Below are 21,808 nucleotides of genomic sequence, written 5' to 3'. Positions count from 1 at the left end.
AATTCAAGGAAAAAGATTTGTAATCCTGATCACTTAGAAATAAACTCGTCTGGCCCTTGAATGCCAAAATATGAAACAATCAGTTTGACGATGTAAACCTGAAGATGAAATATGTGAAACATTACAAAGGGTTAATATTCCTAAAAAATAAAGAACTGTACAAATAGAGAAGAAAATGGCCAGCAAACCAATGGAAAAATGGGCTGAAAAAAAAAAAAAGGATAGTCCTCAGGCGAAGTAGAAACAGCTAGTAAACGTAGGAAAACATGGTCTAACTTCTCATAATAAGAAATACGAATTAAACCTACACCATTAATTTCTCACTTATACTGGCAAGATCCAAACAACGGACCCTCTTAGAGGATGCTGGGCAATGGGCAAGCTCACACATTGCTGACCATTATCAAAATGATCTAACCCCATTTGGCAATCTCTCCCCAAATCACCTGTGTAATCATCTACTGACACACAATTCCACTTCTAAAGATCTACCTCAAAGGTGCTACAAATGTAACAACACATGTTGGGAAGACAATACACAAAAAAGCATGTTATGCCAGCATTACTTATAATACAAAAGAGAGACTAACCAAACTGTCCATCAATAGAAGACTGGTTAAATACACTACAAGTAGCAGTTGACCACTGAACAACACAGAGGTTAGGGGTACAAACCCTCTGCACAGTCAAAAACCCCTGTATAATTTACAGTAAATGGGCCTTCATCTGAGATTCCTAGGTATCCTCCTTCAGCATCCAAGGAGTTAACCAAATCAGCCTTTCTTTATATGGATAATCCATGATTTATATACTTACCTGCTGACGGGAAGTTGGGTTTTTTCCAGTTTTTGATTTATAGACTGAGCTGCTATGAGTTGCATTGTGATACAAAAGGCCTTTTATGGATGTAATATTTATTTTCTTTTGGGTAAATGCTTAGCAGAGAGATGGCTGGTTCACTTGACAGCTGTACCTCTGCCTTTTTAAGAAATTCACAAACGGCTTTCTGAGGTGTCTGTACCATTCTATAGCCCCAAAAGCAGAGTATGACAGTTCCAGTTCCTCCACATCTTCTCCAACACTTGGCCTTGTAATTTCAGTCATACCATTAAGTGTGTGAGGAGTACGCAGGGTGGTTTAAATTTGCATTTCCCTCATAATGAATGATGCTGAGCTTTTTTTTTTTTTTTTTTAATGTGCTTATTTGCTGTCTACATATCTTTTTGGTGAACTGCTATTTTAGTGGGTTATCTGCTTTCTTATTAACGAGTTTTCAGAGTTCTTTATATATTCAAGATATAAGTCCTTTATCAGATGATATGGTTAAGTTTAAGTAGTCTAGCATCCGCTTTTTTTTTTTTTTTTTTTTTTTTTTTAGGGCCGCACTTGCAGCATTTGAAAGTTCCCAGACTAGAAGCGAATCAGAGCTGCAGCTGCCAGCCTCCACCACAGCCACAGCCACAGCAATGCCAGATCCTTAACCCACTGAGCGAGGCCAGGGATCGAACCCAAATCCTGGTGGATCCTGGCCGGATTCATTACTGCCGAGCCATAATGGGAATTCCCTCTTGTTTTTTTTTTTTGTTTGTTTTTGTTTTTTCCTATTTGTCCCATCTGTTCTCTCTTCTCTTTTGCCCTTTATTCTGCCTTCTTTTGGATCAAGTCTTTTTAATGATTCTAAATTATCTCCTTTGTTGGTTTATCAGCTAACCCCTTTTTTGGTTATTTTAGTGGTTCCTGTAGAGCTTATACTATACATCTTTAGTTTACCACAGTCCTCCTTCCAGTGATTCTGTACTACTTCATGCTTGTAGTAAGAATTTTCTAAGAGTTATTACCATTTCTCACTCTCCTGACCTTTATACTATTGTCATACATTTTATTTTTTACATACTTTCTAGACCCCATAGTATATCGATAATCTTTTTCTCTAAACAGTAAATTAACTTTTAAAGATATTTAAATAATGAAATGATGGTTTATATATTTGCCCCCATGGCTACCACTTCTGGCATTCTTCACCCCTTTGTGTAGCTCCATATTCCATCTGTTGTTATTTTCCTGGAGACTAAAGGTCTTCCTTTAACATTTCTTAGGGGGCGTGTGTGCTGGTGAATTCTTTCAGCTTTTGTATGTTGGGAAAAAAAAATCTTCATTTAATCTTTGTTTTTGAAAACTATTTTGCAGGGTATGATATTGTAGATCGACAGTCTTTCTCTTCAAATATAGTAAAAGACATTATTCTGCTGTAGTCTCCCATGCCTTGTTTCCAACAAGAAATCTGAGGTCACCCTTAATCTTAGTTCAAAGTGTCTCTTTTCTCTGGCTGCTTTCATCATTTCTTTTGAGCAATTTGATTATGATATGCCTTGGGGTAGTTTTCTTCATGCTTTTTTATACTTGACTTTCATTGAAGTTCTTGGATCTGTGGCTTTAGAGTTTTCATAAATTTGGGGAAATTTTCACCCATTATTTCTTCAAAAATTTTTTTGACCGTCTCTTCTATCCTTCCTCCAAGGATTCCAGTTACACATTTGTTAGCCTCATTGAAAGTGTCCCCACTGCTCACTGATGATGTTTTTTCATTTTCCTTGAGCCATCTTCCCTTATATGTTTCATTCTGGATAGCATCTATTGCTATGTCTTCAAGTTCACTAATCTTTTCATCTTCGGCGTCTACCTAGCATTAATCCCACCCAGTATATTTATCACCTCAGGCATTTCATCTCTAAAAGTTTGATTTTTTTAAATATTTTTCACGTCTCTACTTTTTTAACATCTGAAATGTGGCAATAATAACTGTTTAATACCCTTGCTTAATTTGAACATCTGTAGTAATTCTTAGTTGGTTGCGATTGCCTGATATTCTTTTGACTGGGAGCCATACATTAGGAATAAATGTGAATTTTTTTATGTCTCTTTGACTAATCATGGGGCACCCAGAGTAAATGTTATCTGGGGGTATGTCTGAGTGTGTCCCCAGATGAGATGATGTAATTAAGCAGTAACGTAGAGCGCCTTCCCTGGTGTGGATGGGCATCATCCAACCCACTGAGGGCCTGAATAAGAGGAAATGCGGAAGGGGACTTTGTGCCTTCCTTCTCGATTGCTTGAGCTGGAACGTCGGTCTTCTACTCCTGATGCTCCTGGGTCTCAGACTCTCGGACCTGGACTAGAATCTCATCATTGGCTCCCCTGATTCTTAGGCCTTTGCACTTTGACTGATTACAATACCAGCTTTACTGGGACTCGAGCTTGCAGACTGTGGATTCTGGGAATTCAGAGCCTCCATGTGCACAGAAGTCCATTCCTTATAATAAATCTCTCTCTCGCTATACACACACACACACACACACACACACACACACGCACACACACGCACACACATATATATAAAGAGATACATATAGAAATATACATATTTATTTTTCCCTATTGGTTCTGTTTCTCTGGAGGACCCTGACTAATAGAACACACATTTTTTCACAGTATGGAAAATTACTGGAAAACGTTTGATCCTTTTTGAGTCTTGCTTTTAAGATTTGTTAGGCGAGATGTGAGCAGCACCTACTCTGAGGGAAGATCCTTCTGAGGACTCCATGTGTTCCCTCTACACACTTAGAGGGCTTCTTTGACCTTGAACAGTTTTGTCTCACGCATGTGCTGCTCAGCACTCTGATGACTACTCAAAAGAGACCTTTCAAAGACCCCCAGGGCTCCCCGCAGCTCTCCTCTCGGTCCTCTGCCCATGGCGTTTAACTGCTTTGCTGTCCCCGGACTTTCAGCTCTATCTCCTCAATGCCAGCTTCCTCCTTTCCCTGTAGCCTGGAAACGCTCTCAATGCAGTAGGATAGGATGTGACAGCGGTGGACCTCATGGCACTTGTCTCTTTCAGGAATCACTGTCCTTTGTTGCCTCATGACTTGAAAAATGTAATTTCGTGTATTTTGTCTGATTTTTTTTTTTCTTTTCAGCTGTTTCAGTTTGGAGGGTAAAGCTGGTACCTATAAGTCTATCTTGGCTTGGTGCAGAAATCATTTGCTCATTTTTTAATGGTGAGGTAGTGAAATTAATTTTTAAATTACCTCTAGAGGAGGGTATCAACAAGTTGGATGGAATTAGGCCAAAAGTTAGACGTCTTTGAATAGATCTTATTTTATACATGGACTTTGGCTCTTACAAATATGTTAGGTAATTATAAAACAAAATCTTATAATGCAGTCCCTAAAAAGTGAAAGCAAAACTCAAACAATTAACCTGTGTATCCACTTGGTGGCAGGACGACAGAAAGGCTTTGTTTTCAAGCATACCCTAGTGGGATACAGGTTATAGATAAAAAGAACTGCGAACGATCCTTGCGATATTTTAGTAACATACTGTTGGCTGGAGTTGATATTGGTGGTTATGTGAATATTGTAAAATAAACGAATTAATTATGTCAATGTCAGTGAATAATTACGTTGATGTCATTTCAAACAGGGGAGAAAGAAAACACAAGGTCAGATAAATGTGGTGAGGTGAAATTCCACTCGCATCCTGACTTCTGATTGGGAAGATCCACGTGGCATCATGATGAAGAGTCAAGTCAAAAATCCCTATGTATTTCCTAGCTTTGTCCTCTGAAAAGGCCTAGAAAGGGTGGTCAGCTCAAAAGCAAGAAGCACTCTTAGTATCCAGAATGTTGCCTCTGACACCCAGTTCTCACTAAAAGGAACCAAGACTCTTTGGAAAAACAGCTCCTCCAAGATCTGAGCAGGACGTGTACAAAATGAGCTTGTAACATCTCGTTACACAGAAAGCAAGGGAAGGATCAATGACCACGAGGTGGTGTCCAAAGGGCCCAGGAGCCAAGCTGAAGAGGCTCCCACGAACCAAAAACGGGAGAAACTGAGCATTGATAAGGAATAATAACCAGAATGGATTGTTAACACACCACATATTTTAAAATTCAGGCATCATCATGATTCTTTAAAATATTAGAAGAAACATACACACACAAACCCTTGGGCATCTCTGGATAATGCGAGGAGGACAACCTATTGTTTTGTATGCTGGACAGAAACAACCAAATATCTATACTGTCCTAACTATACAAACCAAATCTCGGTGTAAATAATAGTTGATTATAAGTTTCTCTTTGTAGACGTATCCCAGCCTTTAAATGAAGTAGGAACAATAGTCAGAAGAGTACCATTTTTCAGCCTGTAATACAGATCTTGTCAATGTCACTGATGATTAGTAATATCGACTAAAGAGGGACATCAGGACACCAGATGCCTCCCGATGGCAGTATATAGCATCTCCTATAAGTATTCTTGCCAAATGAAATGGAACCTGAATCCGACAACCCATCTAACCAGTTCCCAAGAAATGTAAAGAACCAGGGAAACACATTCAACTGCACTATGGGAATGTAGTTACTGGCAAAATCCACACCATGATACCCCCAGGAAGCCAAGCAAAACCTGTTTCTTCAATGAATACATTGCAACAAACAAAAGCAAACATCTATAGACAGAGTAACTGATGGGATGCTTGCCTTGCCATTGAAAATAACTGTAGGAGTTCCCATCGTGGCTCAGTGGGTTAAGAATTCAATTAGTATCCATAAGGATGTGGGTTCAATCCCTGGCCTTGCTCAGTGGGTTAAGGATCCAGAGTTGCCATGAGCTGAGGCATAGGTTGCAGATGTGGCTTGGATCTGGCATGGCAGTGGCTGTGGTGTAGGCCGCCAGCGACAGCTCCAATTCTACTCCTAGCCTGGGAACTTCCATGTGCTGCAAGTGTGACCATAAAAAGCCAAAAAGAGAAAGAAAAAAGAAAGAAAGAAAGAAAGAAAGAAAGAAAGAAAGAAAGAAAGAAAGAAAGAAAGAAAGAAAAGAAAAAAGAAGAAAAGAAAATCCTTGAAAACTGGCAAAATACATGAAAAACTATTTTTCAGATAGAGAACAACAGGCAGCACATAACTGTGACTGCTGAGGGAAAGGAAACAAATGAGGAAAGCCCCGTGCTCTCTCAGCTTTCTACCTGGAGGCACTTTTAAGACCTTAATACAGGGAGGGAGACAGCAAGCAGAATATGCCAAACTTGCTGAGGAGGCAGAGATCAGGGTTTAGGGAGACTGAAGTGCCTGAAATATGCCGCAATACGAACTACAAAAAAAAAAAAAAAAAAAATTAGAAATCCGCATGGCTGTCTCCTTCGGTCTTGGGCTGAATTCAGAGCTGCACCTGTATAAGTAAGATTCCTTGAGGGCTGGCAAAGAACAACTACAGGCAAAAAGAACAACTATAAATAAGGAGGCTGGAAGCTGAAAATTCCAGTTAACACAGAGCTGGGAAACATCTGTATTCCAGCCAGTCAGCATGAATTGACCTTAATGAATGCTGAAGGCCTTTAGCAGAGTCCAGAAAAATCACACCATAGTAGCAGGGCAACACTCACCCTAGAGTAAAAACGACTGTATGCACTGCACCTCCTAACAAATCTTAAAAATAAGACTGGAGAGGATCAAGCTAATCCACAAGTGACTTAACAGCCTAGCAAAACAAACTTCAACACTTTTTAACAGAAGCCACCAAAATCCAGGCACCCATCACCATTCACAGTGCCTAGCATCCAAAAGACAAACAAACCAACCAACCCCACAAAACTAGACATGCAAAAAGGCAGGCAAATGTATCCCATAACTAAGAGAGAAATCAACCTATGAAGATAGACCAAGAAATTGTAAGAGATGACAGAATATTAGCTTTAGAGGGCTTTAAAAGAATCACTTTAAAAGATGTTTAAGAATTTTTTTTTAATGACCATACAGAGGAGAGAAATGGAAGATATAAAGTAGGACTAGCAGAACCTTTAGAACTAAAAAGTAAAATATCTGAAATAAAAAATTCACTTGATAGGCAGAACAGCAGATTAGATACTATAAAAGAAAAGATCAATGAACTTAAAGACAGCAAGAGTAAGTACTAGAAAAACAACAACAAAAAAGAACAGAGCCTTGGTGACCTGTGGAACTATTACAAGTACAGTTAGAGTTCCAGAAGAAGAGGCAAGAGAACAAGGCCCCCCAAAAAATTTGAAAAAATAATGTGAAAACTCATAGAACTGTACACAGAAAGGGTGAATTTTACTAGATGTAAATTAGGGTTTAATTAACCTGACTTTTTAAAAAAGTGTGTTTATTCATAGATGACATGATCAAATACAGAGAATCCTATGAAATCTACAACCCCTGCCTAAAAATAATAGATAATTTAGTAAGATCATAAGTAAATAATAGGTAAATTTAGTAAGATACAAGGTGGATACACAAAAATCAATTGTATTTCTATGTCAGCAAAAAAATAATTATAAATAAAATGTAAAAAAGATATCACTTACAAGATCAAAAATCATGAAGTAGGAGTTTCTGTCATGGCTGAGCAGTAATGAACCTGACTAGTATCCATGAGAATGTGGGTTTGATCCCTGACCTCACTCAGAGGGTTAAGGATCCAGTGTTGCCATGAGCTGCGGTGTAGGTCGGCAGCTGCAGCTCCAGTTGAACCCCTAGCCTGGGAACTTCCATATGCTGCAGGTGCGGCCCTAAAAATACAGAAACAAAACAAAACAAAAGAAGAAACTGAAAGCCCAAGCCAGAACAATATGTATCTGACAGAGGTGTTGTATCCAAAATATATGAATATGAGGAACTGTTAAAATTCCAAAGACAAAACCCCAGTTTCAAAAGAGGCAAAAGAGCTGAAGAGCTAGTTCACACACAAACCCACAAAAAAGTGTGGGCGCATGAAAAAGTGCTCAACATCATAAAGCATCAAGAAAGGCAATGAAACCTCAAAGGCAGGCCCACAAGAATGGCTACAATTTATGAGTGATAATACCAGGCAAATATGCGACCAGCTAGGAACCTTATAAATTGTTGGTGGAGGTAGAGAATGGCACAGTCATTGTTGAGAATGGTGTGGCGGTTTCTCGTAAGATAAAATACGCTGGGAAGGCACACGAGGGAACCTCCTCGAAGGAAGGGAACGTCCCATCTCTGGTTAGGGCTGTTTTCACGTGGGTGTGTCCGTTTGTTAAAACTCACGGGGCCATATTCCTAAACGGGGTGCGCTTTGTTATAGGCAATTTATAGCTGATTGAAACGGATTTAATTCATATAGCAACCCCCTATAAATTCTGGACCTCCACAAGAGGCTGAATTGGGTAAGAACAATTTGAAAAGGAAGGGAGGGCATTTCGAAGTGTGTCAAATCATGGGCAATATTAAGGAAGTACCATGGAGCTGGATGATGGGCCCGGGATTTCATTTCATTATTCTCTCTCTCTACTGTTACTATTTTGAAATTTTCCACACCAAAGCACTGAAAAAAACAATTTAAAGCATAACTTCCAATATTTAAAGGATTACTATGTAGAAAAGGAATTATATTCGAGGGGGAAAAAAATCACATGGAGGAAAATACGGAGTGGATATAAGAATGAACACGGAACAAGGTATAGCCTTATAAGGTAAGCTGCCCCCAGCAGGAAGTGTTGATGCCTAGACCGCATCACTACTAGTCAGGGCTGCCCTGGAGGAAAGTACTGAAGTTTGGTGAGAAGCTAGACTGCCTGCCCTCTCAGGTCCCTCCCAGCCCTGAGATTCCATTAACTGGTCATCCAGGCATCTGATTTTCTGGCACGATTTTCCCAAAGTCAGTACCCACTACTCCCCAGATCTACCAAATAACTATCTATACCACGTACTTGATACTCCACAAAAGCTATTTCATGTGTTTTCCAATGTTCACACATATTTGATATAGCTTTTTCTTTTTTATGAAATTTTAAGCCATGCCTGCGGCACGCAGAACTTCCCAAGTCAGGGACTGACGCTGCACCGCTGCAGAGACCTGCACCATAGCTGCGACGACACTGGATCCTTATCGTCTGAGCCACCACGCCCTTTTCTTAGGCCTTTCAGAAATCAGAATTATGCTTTATATCTCTTAGATTCTTCCATTCCTCACACCACACTCTGTACATGCTGTTCTTGTGCCAACACCTTTCAAATCACGGCTACTCTGCAACGCGAGCCCTTCCCGCTTGCCCTTCACGTCTGCATCTTCTCCCATCATCCCGCGGGCAGAGACCGTCTCCTCCGCCACTTCTCTGTCCCCACCCAGGCCTAGGGCAGCAGCCACCATGTCCACAGATGAAGTGGACAGAGAGTCCCTCCCACATCTGAGGATGGTACATCTTAGGAGTGATGATGATTCATGCAGATATAACCAAACTCGAATTCCGCGGCAGCCTTCGTCACTGACAGTTTCATTATTCCAACTGCACAGGTCACACACGCCTCACTGCGGGGCAGCCGCCACTACCAAAACCATGGAGAAAACTGAAAAATGCTCGGGGTCCCTCCTTCCGTCCCATCCTGGGGGCCTTTCTCCTGAATTTCCCAGGGATTCAGTGTCTTCATACTGCCCTCTGACCATCCCAGTGAGAAGCTGGCAGGGCATGAGATCCTACAAGATGCCAGGCTCTGCACTAGACACTGGACGCCCGCAATTAATTCAGTTCTTGTAATGACTGCCTTAGGCATTATCTGCACTTTAAAGGTGAGGAAGCTGAGGTTCAAACTTTAGTCATTTGCCCAAGCTTCCAAATGATGGACCTCCCTGAAAACCCATGCGTTTTACAGAACAAAAAATGACCCTTTCCTACAAAAGTCCTGAAATAACAGAACACAGGAAAAAAATGTTTTTGTTGGAGAGGATACTTTATAGCCCCAAGGACAACTTGGCCTCCAAATTGTGAAAGCTTGCTGGGTCCCATAATTTACCAAGAAAAACCTCCAATTTCAACAAATACCACAAGGGGGCGCTAAGCCCTAGAAAGCGCAGATAAGCTTCTGGACAAATTAAATGTCTCCTTTGGATCAGGACTCTGGTTAGAAAGATGCATCTGAATAAATACTCAGCTATAAGGGACTCTTTCTAAGAAAAAATATGGCCATACTCCTTTCCTGCTTAAAACCTTCAAAGGCTTAGATAAGCTTCTGGACAAATTCACACGGGCCCTTCGACTCTGCTCAAAACAGGTCTGGGCTCATCTGACCTGCTCTGACCCTCCTGCCACGGCAGGGAACCAATCTATTCCACACACGCTTCCACCGTGGGGTAAGGCTTTCTCTGCCTTCTGGGTCACAGCAGGTCTCAGGTGGAGGTCGTTATCCCCCGCTAGACTGAAAGGTCCCTGGGGGAAGAACCACGGTTCCTCTCTGTGAGTCTGTTTCTGTTCTGCAGAAAGGTTCACTGGCGCCACATTTTAGAGTCCACATATAAGTGATATCCTATGGTATTTGTCTTTCCCTTTCTGACTTACTTCGCTTAGTATGAGAATCTCCAGTCGCACCCATGTGGCTGCAGATGGCATTATTTCGTTTTTTTTTATGGATAAGCAATGAGGTCCTGCTGTACAGCACTGGGAGCTATAACCAGTCTCTTGTGATAGAACATGATGGAAGATAATATGAGAACAAGGAATGTAGATATAGGTGTGACTGGGTCACTGTGCTGTACAGCAGAAATTGACACGCCACTGTAAATCAACTGTAATTTAAAAAAAAGAAAAAGAAAGATAAAAAGGTGGGAAAAAAAGAACCCTATTTCACAGGTGTGCATACACTGTGCTGACCTGAACTAAGAACCCACCGGCATCATACACCTGGCATGTTTCAGAGACTATCCTCAAAGGCTCAGGAGCAGTTGCCACAAAGACACTGTGATTCTTCACCTCATGCTTGGAATCAGCTTGAAAACTGTAATAATCAGCATTCTATTCAAAGAAACTATATATGTTAAACTTACCATCTTAGTTAAACAAAATACCATTGAACATATGAGAAGAATTGCATTGTCCAAAGGCGTGACACCGGCTGCTTCTTCAGCGCTGGTTTCTAGTTGCTTTTTGGCACCAACAGCATCCATAACAGGAGTGCCTTCGGTTGTGAATAGCCCTGAAATTGAGGGAGAAAGCAAGCTAATATTTTATTTATGCTTCAGAGTTGGAATTGTTTCTCTTCGTTTTAAGTATTTATCGAGTGCCCGCTAAATACCAGTCACTATGCCTGGATATGTAGTTCTCCCAGTGACTTTTACATATTTAAAAAGAGTCAGAACCCCCATTAGAGCCATCACACCCTTCAGTTATAAAATGAATGTATCTCCAATCCACTCGACCCACCACCAGCCCCTCCATCACACCCCTGGCAATGCACCTGCTATCAGAACAATGAAGACTCACAGGAAATGAGAAAAACAGAACTTTATACTTTTCCCATATTCACACTACCACATTTTTTTTCTTTTTAGGGCCTCACCCAAGGCATATGGAGGTCCCCAGGCTAGGGTCAAATCAGAGCTACGACTGCCGACCTATGCCACAGCCACAGCCACGCCAGATCCAAGCCTCATCTGCAACCTACACCACAGCTCCCAGCAATGCCAGATCCTTAACCCACTGAGCAAGGCCAGGGATCGAACCCGCGTCCTCACGGACACTCTGTTGGGTTCTTAGCCTGCTGAGCCACAATAGGAACTGCCATATCATCACATCTAATAAACATTTATTTAGTGCTAGTAAAGCACAGTACAGAAACTGCAGACGAAGGGCGTCGGTCTGCAAACTCGCACCCATACTTGGCGCGGCATCTGGCACCTGGCAGGCACTCAGCAACCACTTGCTGAACGGGTGAATGACAGCTACACAAAAGAAAATATGGTAAACACCAAGAGAGACCAGAGGGGACTGCACAGAGGACAGGGCCAGGCTTGCAGCTCTGGAGAAGAGGTAGAGTTCCAGCTCTACCTGAAGGGATCCTTAACCCACTGAGCAGGGCCAGGGATCGAACCTGCGTCCTCGTGGATACTAGCTGGATTCATTTCTGTTGCGTCACAACAAAACTCTGAAAACATCTGTTTTAAAAACATCTGTTTTTAAAGATTTTGCAAGCAAAGTCTTTCCTAACCGTAAAAGTTTTTGAGCAAGAAAATAGCAAGTCTTATTGGTATATGACTCTTTCTCAACAAGCGGAATCTTTTTGAATTACAAGAGTTTAGAAATACAGAGTATGGCGTTCCCACTGTGGCTCAGCAGGTTAAGAACCCAAGATAGTGTCCGTGAGGATGCAGGTTTCGTCGCTGGTCTCACTCAACGGGTTTAAGGATCCGGCGAGCTGTCGTGTAAGCCAGCAGCTGTAGCTCCGATTCAGCCCCTAGCCTGGGGACTTCCATGTGCTGTGGGGGCAGCCATAAAAAAAATAAAAAATAAAAAATAAAATAAAACAAAAAGTAGAATTAGAGAGTATTATATATGATTGCAATACCCTCTGGAATATGGGAGACCTCTGATATGCCATTCCTTCTCAATTAGCTGAACTTCGATTCCTACTCTGACTTCCCCTATACTTTGAAGAGGGTGGGGGGCAGGGGGGGGCAGCCCAGGGCTGCTAGGCCTATGGTATCACACGGTGATGCTGTACCCAGTTAGAGACCTTGGCCTCTAAAAACACAAAGCTGGAATGATGTCTCATCATCATACTCGAGAGACAGAGTAACACAGTCAGAAGTTCTTGTGGTCGACTGGTGCAAAGAATGAGCTACACAAAACTTAAAAGCTGGTGATGCTATTATTGTGGCTGCATTATTAAAAAAATTTTTTTTTAAAACAACTTTTTTTTTCTTCTTTTTTTTGCCTTTTCTAGGGCCGCTTCCTGCGGCACATGGAGGTTCCCAGGCTAGGGGTCAAATTGGAGCTGTAGCCACGGGTCTATGCCAGAGCCACAGCAATGTGGGATCCGAGCCATGTCTGCAACCTACACCACAGCTCACGGCTACACCAGATCCTTAACCCACTGAGCAAGCCCAGGGATCGAACCCGCAACCTCATGGCTCCTAGTCGGATTCGTTAACCACTGCGCCACGACAGGACCTCCTAAAACAACTTTCTCAATTCAAATGAAACAAGCTGCTGTCCGAGGGATGTTTACTGCGCTCGGTGACCGAGGATCACGAGTGTCCACACTGTACTATTACGTACCGCAAAGTTCTATACTGTCTCCTCGAATCTGTTCTTTTATTTGTTTATTTATTTATTTTTTTGACAGCTGCAGCTGGCAGCATATGGAAGTTCCTGGGCTAGGGGTGGAATCTGAGCTACAGCTGCCTACACCACAGCAACACCAGATCTGAGCCACCTCTGCAACCTACACAGCAGCTCATGGCAACCCTGGATCCTTAACCCACTGAGGGAGTCCAGGGATTGAACCTACATCCTGATGGATACTAGTCTGGTTGGTTACCACTGAGCCACGACGGGAACTCCCAGAAGGCCTCCTTTAGGACGGGCCTCTACTCTGTAGAGGAAAAATAAGCGAGCTTTATTTACCTGGGTTTCTGGCTTTCTCAGTCTCCGGTTTTTGGGACGCTTCTAAGGGACCCATGTCCCTGGTCACGGGTTGATGCACGCGGCTGGGCTCCTCAGGAATCTGCATGGTAAGAGCTGCTGTGCTCTCCTGTGGGCCGCTCTCCTCCAGCGGTGGCTGGATGTCTACGGGGAAAAAGAGAGCCCCGCGCTGGCAGAGCCCAACCACGCTCCCGCCCAGCACTCCCTCCCCACCCACCCCAGGGCCCTCATCCTGCCCGCTGTGCTGGCACCTGTGGGGCACACCCGGGCTCGGAAGTAAGAGTTTCAGCTGCTTTCCTCTCACTTCACAGATGGCTAATCTACAGCAGAAAACGTACAAAGAAACTCTTATCCCGAAGGTGTTGATCACTAAATGTATTTATGGTACGACTCTGATACGCTAACTTCCCTTGGTGACGCAGCACCTGCCCTACATGGACAAAGGTGCAAAAGGAGAGGCGGGTCAGAAACAGGAAACACATATCCCATGCGGAGAGACCCGAGCCCCTCCATACATAAGTGTGCTCGGTCAGAGCTGGCGCAGAGGAGGGCCCTACGGGCAGCAGCAGCTGGCAGAAGGGCCGCTCGGATGGTTTCAAAGAACCTCTATGAGTCGGAAGGAGCGTACTCTTCTCTGTCCCCGAGAGGCTCAGGGCACAGCCCAGTGTGACCCACAGTGAAGACGAATGTCTTTGAAACCCCATAGTTTAGCCTGAGATTCATTTGAGTCTTGCATTCGAATCCACAGTAGAGCTTTGACTACATATAAAAGTGTTCCCAGCTCCAAATGCTCGGGACCCCAGGCAGCCTGGGAACACTCCTCCTGTGGTCTCTGCGCCCAGGGAGATACTCTCAGCTCACACATCTCCGTTTGAAAAGCATGTGGGCAGAGAAAAGAGCATGAGCCAGGAACCAGCTTCTATGAGACGCTGGCTCAGGGTCCGTTCACTCACTGTTTATTTACTGGATGGCTTCTGCATCAAGTGCTCTGTTAGAGGCTCTGTGTCCTGGTTTGTCCTGGATTAATCTGAACGTGAGAACCCGATGGCTGGGTAGAATTTAACTCACCTATGCACATAGCATCCAGCAAAGATGGAAGTTGGAGGGGGGGGCGGTTCCCTCTGTGGCTCAGAGGGTTATAAACCCACCTAGTATTCATGAGGACCCGGGTTCAATTCCTGGCCTTGCTCAGTGGCTTAAGGATCTGGTGTTGCTGTGAGCTGTGGTGTAGGTCACAGATGCAGCTTGGATCCTGCATTGCTGTGGCTGTGGTGCAGGCCGGCAGCTGCTGCCCCGACCCCTAGCCTGGGAACTCCTATGTGCTGCAGTAGTACACACTCCCCCCAAGCCCACCCCCCCCAAAAAAAATTAGGGGGAAGAAAAGACTCACTCAGGCAAGGCATCAAGTTAAGCCCTATGCCAGTAAATCCTTAGACAGAGAGCAGTGATTTGACGATGAAGAAAATGTGTTCAAAAAAGCCCTTTCATGGAGTTCCGGCTGCAGCACAACAGTATCGGCTATATTTCTGCAGTGCCAGGACACAGGTTCAATCCCTGGCACAGTGGGTTAAAGGATTCAGCCTTGCCACAACTGTGGCATAGGTCACAACTGTGGCTTGTCTGATCCCTGGCCCAGGAACTTCGTATGTGACCGGTTGGCCAAAAAAGAAAAAAGAAAAAAACCCCTCTCATACTTTTGCATGAAACATGTACTATGTCAACAGGTCTATTTTATACCTCATTTCTTATGTGTGGCTTTATCTTTTTAGAGTTTCCTTTTGAGAATGCTTGCCAGTCTCAGCTGTCTAAGGGAGAAAGAGGGCAAGAAATCCTTATCCACACCCCCATCTACAAGAAAGACTGGACGGGTCATGAGGCCGTCACTGTGCTGCCCCTCGCCTCTGGGCCGCTGTGAACTGGGGACAAAGCTTTACAAATAGGGCACGAGGCTCTTCAGAGCCCCCCAGCCCCACACCCGTACCTGGAGCCCAACACCAGGAGGTCACAGGCAGGCACCTCACCTTCTGCAGGTCCAGCCGAACTCTCCTCCGCAGGTCCAGCCAAACTCTCCTCCGCAGGTCCAGCCGAACTCTCCTCCGCAGGTCCAGCCAAACTCTCCTCCGCAGGTCCAGCCGAACTCTCCTCCGCAGGTCCAGCCGAACTCTCCTCCGCAGGTCCAGCCAAACTCTCCTCCGCAGGTCCAGGCCGGCCCTCCTCCGCAGGTCCAGGCCGGCCCTCCTCTGCTGGTCCAGGCCGGCCCTCCTCCGCAGGCTGCGCGGCTGCCAGGGACGCGGCCTCCTCCTTCGCGGAGTATGTGTACCTGACAAAATAGATCAGTTCGTGAACGTCATCGAGCACAGCAGCCTCTTCGCTGAAGATGCTGTCCCTCATCGCCGGGTCTCTGTCTTCGGTCACGCGAGTGTCGAGCATCTCCTCTGCCACGCTCAGAATGTGGGACTCGGAAGCACGGAAGACCTTATCTAGGACTTTCTCCACGTTGTAGGGCAGGCTCTCCCGCTGCGCCGACTTCAGCTTGGAGGACATTTCCTGGAACAGGGCTTCCAGCTCCTGGACGTCAAAGTACTTCTGGAAGCGCTCCAGGGACTGCTGCTCTTTAAAGAAGCTGCCGATTATAGGCAAGTCCTCCCGGGGGACGCCGAGCTCCTGCTGAACAGGTGCGTGTGGCGCCCAGGGGGGCGGGTCACTGTCCTGGTCCTCAGGAGCGGACCCCCGGAGCCCTGCGTCCACCAGTTTCGCCACGTCCTCCTCATCCTCTTTCAAGAGTTCTGCCCCAGGCTTCCCCAGGAGCCCTGGCGCCCCCGGGGGTTCCTGGAGGCCGTCTTCGTTAAAATAATCCGGAGCTTTATGCTGAGATGCGGCCCCTAACCCTGCAGTCTGATTGGCTCTCTTGGGAAGGTCGCGTTCCTCAGAGGGGCTCTGTCCCTTCTGACCCACGAGGGAGCTTCCTCCTTTTTCCACCACCGGACTACTGGGATCCCCGCCTCGTGCGTCCACGCCTTCACCCGCAGGGTCACTTTTTCTTCCAGTTTCCACCGTATTATTGGTCTCCCCTTTGTTTTCTCCAGGTTCTGGATCAGCATGAACAGCACCTAAAAGCGCTTTTGCAGAGGCCTGTGGGTCAGCATCTAAGCCCGCGTCCTCAGCCTCGGGGCTCATTTCTTTAGACCGCTTCGCACTCACAGCGTTTTCATCCTCCAACAGCTCTTCGGGGGCGTAATCGTCCTCGTCTGCTTCCGGGTGTTCCGGGCGGAGACCTGGCACCTCGGTCACCCCTGCTTCCCGCGGGGCCGCCGCGGGCTCGCGGCGATGGGCAGGCCCCTCCTCCAGGGCATCCTCAGCGGCCTCCTGATCTGAGAGTCCCCCGTCGTCGCTCCCTTGCTGGGGAAATGCGGCGGCGGCGCCTCCTTCCTGTGGCCCGGAAAGGCTGCTTCCCGGAGCGGGACCCTCTTCCCCCGGGTTTCTTGGCGGAGCAGGTGCATCGGGGGAGGAGAATCGAGTCCGGTTTTGAGATTTCCCGGGCTGGTCCTCACCCAGGTGCTCCCCCGAGAGCGGCGGTGGGGCTGGGCCGATTCCTGAGCCGCCGTCCTCCTCCCCGCGGGCCCTGGAAGCATCAGGCTGACTGTCGGTCCGGGGCGCTGCGATCCCCGAGGGGGCCTGTCCAAGCTCCCGCTCGGCCCCCGGGATCCCTGCAGCTCTAGCCACCGAGGCGCCCTCCGAGCCGCCTTCCAACCGCTGTGCTCCGGGCTGTTCCTTCCCGGGCCAGTCTTTCGAGATATGAACAGCGGCTCCTTCCAGGTCATTCTCTTTGCTGGCAAAGGCCGATAGAAATGTCTCTGCATCCTCTTTGGCGGCGGGCGGAGGGCTGGGGTGGCCGCTCTGGGCAGAAGCGTGCCGGCTCCCGCTTCGGCGCGTCTTGTCCTCTAATCCCGCTGCCTCCCGCGCCGCCAGGTCCCTCCCCGGCCGCTCGGCCTCCCGCCCTTGCCCTTGAACGTGAAGTTCTGCGGGCGCCTCTGGGTCCTGGTCTTGACTGCTTCTGGGGACTTCCACCTTCCGAAGGCCATCGGCTGCCTCTTCGGGGTCGCCAGAAGCCGAGGCTGGTCGTGCTGTCCCCACGTTGCGACCCGGGACGGATGCTTCATCACCAGCCTTTGCTTCCTTCGAATCCCAAGTCTCCAAATCCGCACCTGTGTTTTCCTCACCTTCTGCCACCACGGAGAAGGTGCTATCTTCCTCTGCATTTTTCTCACCGTACTGGATGCCGGGGGGCTGAGTCTCCCCAGCCCGACTGGCTTCCTTCCAAGTCTGCTCTTTCTCTGTTGGATGCTTCTCAACGCCAGACTTCGCCGGAGCTGGATCTTCTCCATCCACGAAGGTGAGTAGTGGGAGGTCGTCCACGCCGTCTTTGTTCTCCTCTTCTTCCTTCCCCACGGTGTAGTACTCACCTTCCAGCTCCTCATCAAAATCGTCCTCTAAGGAGGTAACAAATCTGGTTGTCTCATCGTCAGATACAAATGCGTCGGCAGTTGAGCCGAATTTGGTTTTCAAGTCCAGAGTCATTTCTGTTTTCAGAAGTTTATAAGCATCAATCTTCTCCTGCTCATTGGAGACCTGAGAACTATTGCTGGTTTTGCTGCGTTCGCTTTCTGGCACTTTTAACTTATCTTGCAGCATTTCTCCAAAAGGTTCGAAAGAAGACTGCTCTCCCTGAGCGGGATCTGTTTGACTGCTTCCATGAGGGTGGCTCTTCTGAGCCTCCTGTCTTTCCCTGGGTTCCTCAGTGTTTTCTGAGAATACACTTTCACTTTCCTGCGAGCTGGGTTCTCCTGGTTCAGGTTCAGGGTCACTTTCCTCGGACGCTTCAGGAGGTTCTTCCACCTGCTGAGAAGTTTTTTCTTGAACTTCCTCAGAGTCTCCAGGCGCCGAATCATACAATTCCAAAAACCCTAAAAGTTCTTCGACATTATAATTATCAAAATTGTCTCTTCCTCCATCAAAACAAACAAAATCTGTCTCCTGCAGAAGGGAAAGAAAAACATTAGTGTGTCACTAACTGAGTGTCACAAGAGCAAATGCTTACCCACGCGAATGACAGAGATGGTCTCAAACTCATGTTTGGCTCCAGAGGCGCTTTCGTGCCAGCCTCGGGGAGTCAGGAGACAGAGGCTGGAACACACTTTCCCCTGGCTTCCTGCTTCCTTGAGGAAGGACCTTGCCTGAGGAATGCCTCCGGCCTTGCTTCCTTCGCTTTCCTAGGGGAAGAACAACGCATGTGGCTGCTGAGCTGGCTCTGCACTCTCCCTGTTTTCTGTTGGGATTGGGGCCCGGGGGTGGGGGTGGGGGGACATGACACCCTCTAACCTCCATGCTGCCAGTGTTACAGGGGCAGTCCTACCTGGGGAGGCCCCCCAGTTGGCCTGCTCTGCCTGTGGCTGGGTAAGTCTATCATATCCTAGGCTGTGATTTTCAAAAGCCCATTCATTTCTGCCCACTTGAGCCAAGTTGTCCAAAAACTTTTCTGGTAAGTAATGGTGACATTTGGGTCTCCATCTGCCTGACTTCTGGGTTTCTCAATTTGGTCTCAGCACAAGCAGGGAAAAGGAAGGAATCACTCACCAGGTCCTCCAACTTCCAGTATCTATGCCTGATACTCTGGAAAGTGGTCTCATAATAATTTGTCCAGGAGAGGCTGGAAGACCACCCATATATCTCCATAACCCTACCCTCTAGGCGCTATTTCTCTGCTTACCCAGCTGGAAGCAGGCAGAATCACCTTGCCGACTGGCTCTAAGTCTACAACAGATTTCTGGCTCATACGTGCCTTGGACTGGGAAAGATAAATGAGCTTAAGAAGCATCGTACTGAAATACAGATGTGAGGGAAATAAAAATGCTAAGGGACAAAGACTGGACCAAGACAGGCAAGGATTAACTATCACAAGTGCAGCTGGAAAACAAGATTCAGTCAGGGATACACTCCACTCTAAATCAGGGTTCTAAGTGTCATAAGAGCTGCTTTCAGACTAACCGGATCCTGACATTCTTCCTCCGCTAGGAAACAAACTGACGTAGAAGGGGCCGTACACAGAGGAAAAGTGAAAAAACAGCGCCGATCAGCTTCTTCTCCTAACCGGCCTCGCACAGCACTCTGGAGACCCGATAATTGTAGCAGAGACGGATGACTTTCTCTTTCTTTTTTTTTTGGTCTTTTTGTCTTTTAGGGCCACACTTGCAGCATATGGAGGTTCCCAGGCTAGGAGTCCAATCAGAGCTGTAGCCACTGTCCAATACATTTCCAGATAACCATCCCTTTCATCACTGCTTTGAGTTGTAGCCACCAGAGCCACAGCAACTCAGGATCCAAGCCGTGTCTGCGACCTACACCACAGCTCATGGCAACACCAGATCCTTAACACACTGAGCGAGGCCAGGGATTGAACCCATGTCCTCATGGATGCTAGCTGGGTTCACTAACCGCTGAGCCACTACAGGAATTCCGACTTCCTCTTCTTAGTGGCATTTCTTTTTTGTTTGTTTGTTTGTTTGTTTGTCTTTTTGCTGTTTCTTTGGGCCGCTCCTGCGGCATATGGAGGTTCCCAGGCTAAGGGTCTATTCAGAGCTGCAGCCACTGGCCTACGCCAGAGCCACAGCAACTCGGGATCCGAGCCGCGTCTGCAACCTACACCACAGCTCACGGCAACGCCGGATCGTTAACCCACTGAGCAAGGGCAGGGACCGAACCCGCAACCTCATGGTTCCTAGTCGGATTCGTTAACCACTGCGCCACGACGGGAACTCCCTTAGTGGAATTTCTAAGCCACTTCTCAAGGCTAAGCGTGGAGGGAAAGGGGCAATGAGAAGGCAGAATCCCTAACAAGTGAGGTTCCCCTGACCACTGAATGGCTGGCTCACACGTAGACCACCCCCCGCACCCCCAGCAGGATCTTCAGCAGCAGCAAGGCCCCACAGACAACAGGACTGACTTTATGACCCTCGAGAATACCAGGGCATTTCAGGAAGAGCAATGGCTCCATGACTTCATCCACTCTGCAGAGCTCAGCTGAGAACTGTGCCAGGCCAGCAGCTCCCCTGCTCGGCAGCAACTCCAAGGACTTGCTCAAAGATTTCTGTTTGGAGGTGGGTATCAAGTCCTTTAAATTTTAAAACTCCAGAAAATAATCTGCTGGAACGAGGACCCCAGAACACGGACCCTTTGCCATCACAAAGCTATTTTAAGTTCGTGTGCCCTGGATGAGTGCTTTTACAGACCATGCAGTCAGGACCTGCAGATCTGAGCTTGGACCTCACGGGAAGCGCTCAGATTCCCTTTTCCAAAATCTATCACATACCTCTAATCCCTTAAATCCCCAGAGTCAATGAGAAAACCTCATGGCCTAGTGCATAAGCAAGGGTTTCTTGCTGATTAACCTGATTTTTATATACTTAAAATGTCTAAAAGCTATTCAATGAGTTACTTGCAAATTGAGACACCTTTTCATCATGCTTGTAAAATATTTATTTACCATCTACAGTTAATAACTAAATACAAAGATACTGGATAGTTCATGTTTTTTTCTTACAAAAAATAGCAAAGAAAGGAGTTCCCACTGTGGTCCAGGGGGTTAGGACTCCAGCTGCAATGGTTGCTGTGGAGGCCCAGTGCAGTGGGTTAAAGGATCAGGCACTGCCAAACCTGTGGCTCAGGTCACAGCTACAACTGATTCAATCCCTGGCCCAGGAACTTCCAGATACCATGAGTATGGAATTAAAAAAAAAAAAAAAATTCACAAAAGTAGCAAAGAAAAATCCTGAATAAGCCTACATGACCTTGTATAAGAACACCTGCTTCAATGGATAACTAGCAGATTATGATATAAAGTCTCCTGTAGATTCTTTTTCTTTTTTTGGTCTTTTTTTTAAGGCCACACCTGCAGCATGTGTAAGTTCCCAGGCTAGGGGTCAAATCCGGAGTTGTAGGCGTGGGCCTACACCACACCTCACAGCAACACTGGATCCTTTAACCCACTGAGTGAGGCCAGGGATCAAACCTGCATCCTCATGGATGCTAGTCAGATTCATTTCCACTGAGCCATGACAGGAACTCTGTCTCCTGTAAATTCTTTTCAAACTTTTCCCTTTCTTTCTTTCTTCCTTTCTTTCTTTCACCTCTCTCTCTTTTTTCTTTCTTTCAAAAGTAGTCTGTTTCTTTTTTTTATTTTTTTATTACTCAATGAATTTATTACATTTATAGTTGTGCAAAAGGTAGTCTGTTTCTAAATTAAAATCTGATACACAGATATCAACTTTTTTTTGATCAAATCACATTCAGACTT

General features: G+C 46.2%; 1 protein-coding gene across 5 annotated transcripts in view; it reads right to left on the bottom strand.

Annotated features, from left to right (window-relative positions):
* The window catches only part of MIA3 (MIA family member 3, ER export factor), a 66,356-nt gene that overhangs the window by 22,063 nt on the left and 22,485 nt on the right, over positions 1 to 21,808 (bottom strand). For 4 of the 5 annotated variants that reach the window (XM_021064137.1, XM_021064136.1, XM_021064135.1 and 1 more), the window contains exons 4-6: positions 15,480 to 18,492; positions 13,441 to 13,602; positions 10,863 to 11,011 (exon numbers count right to left, since the gene is read on the bottom strand). In XM_021064137.1, coding sequence (XP_020919796.1) covers positions 10,863 to 11,011; positions 13,441 to 13,602; positions 15,480 to 18,492 — 3,324 coding nt within the window. The remainder of the gene's footprint in view (positions 1 to 10,862; positions 11,012 to 13,440; positions 13,603 to 15,479; positions 18,493 to 21,808) is intronic. The other variant, XM_021064134.1, reaches the window with a different exon arrangement.

Source organism: Sus scrofa, chromosome 10 (genome assembly GCF_000003025.6).
Source record: "Sus scrofa isolate TJ Tabasco breed Duroc chromosome 10, Sscrofa11.1, whole genome shotgun sequence".
NCBI classification, from domain to species: domain Eukaryota; kingdom Metazoa; phylum Chordata; class Mammalia; order Artiodactyla; family Suidae; genus Sus; species Sus scrofa.
The sequence above is the reverse complement of the archived record's forward strand: the minus strand, read 5'-3'. Positions and strand labels throughout refer to the sequence as shown.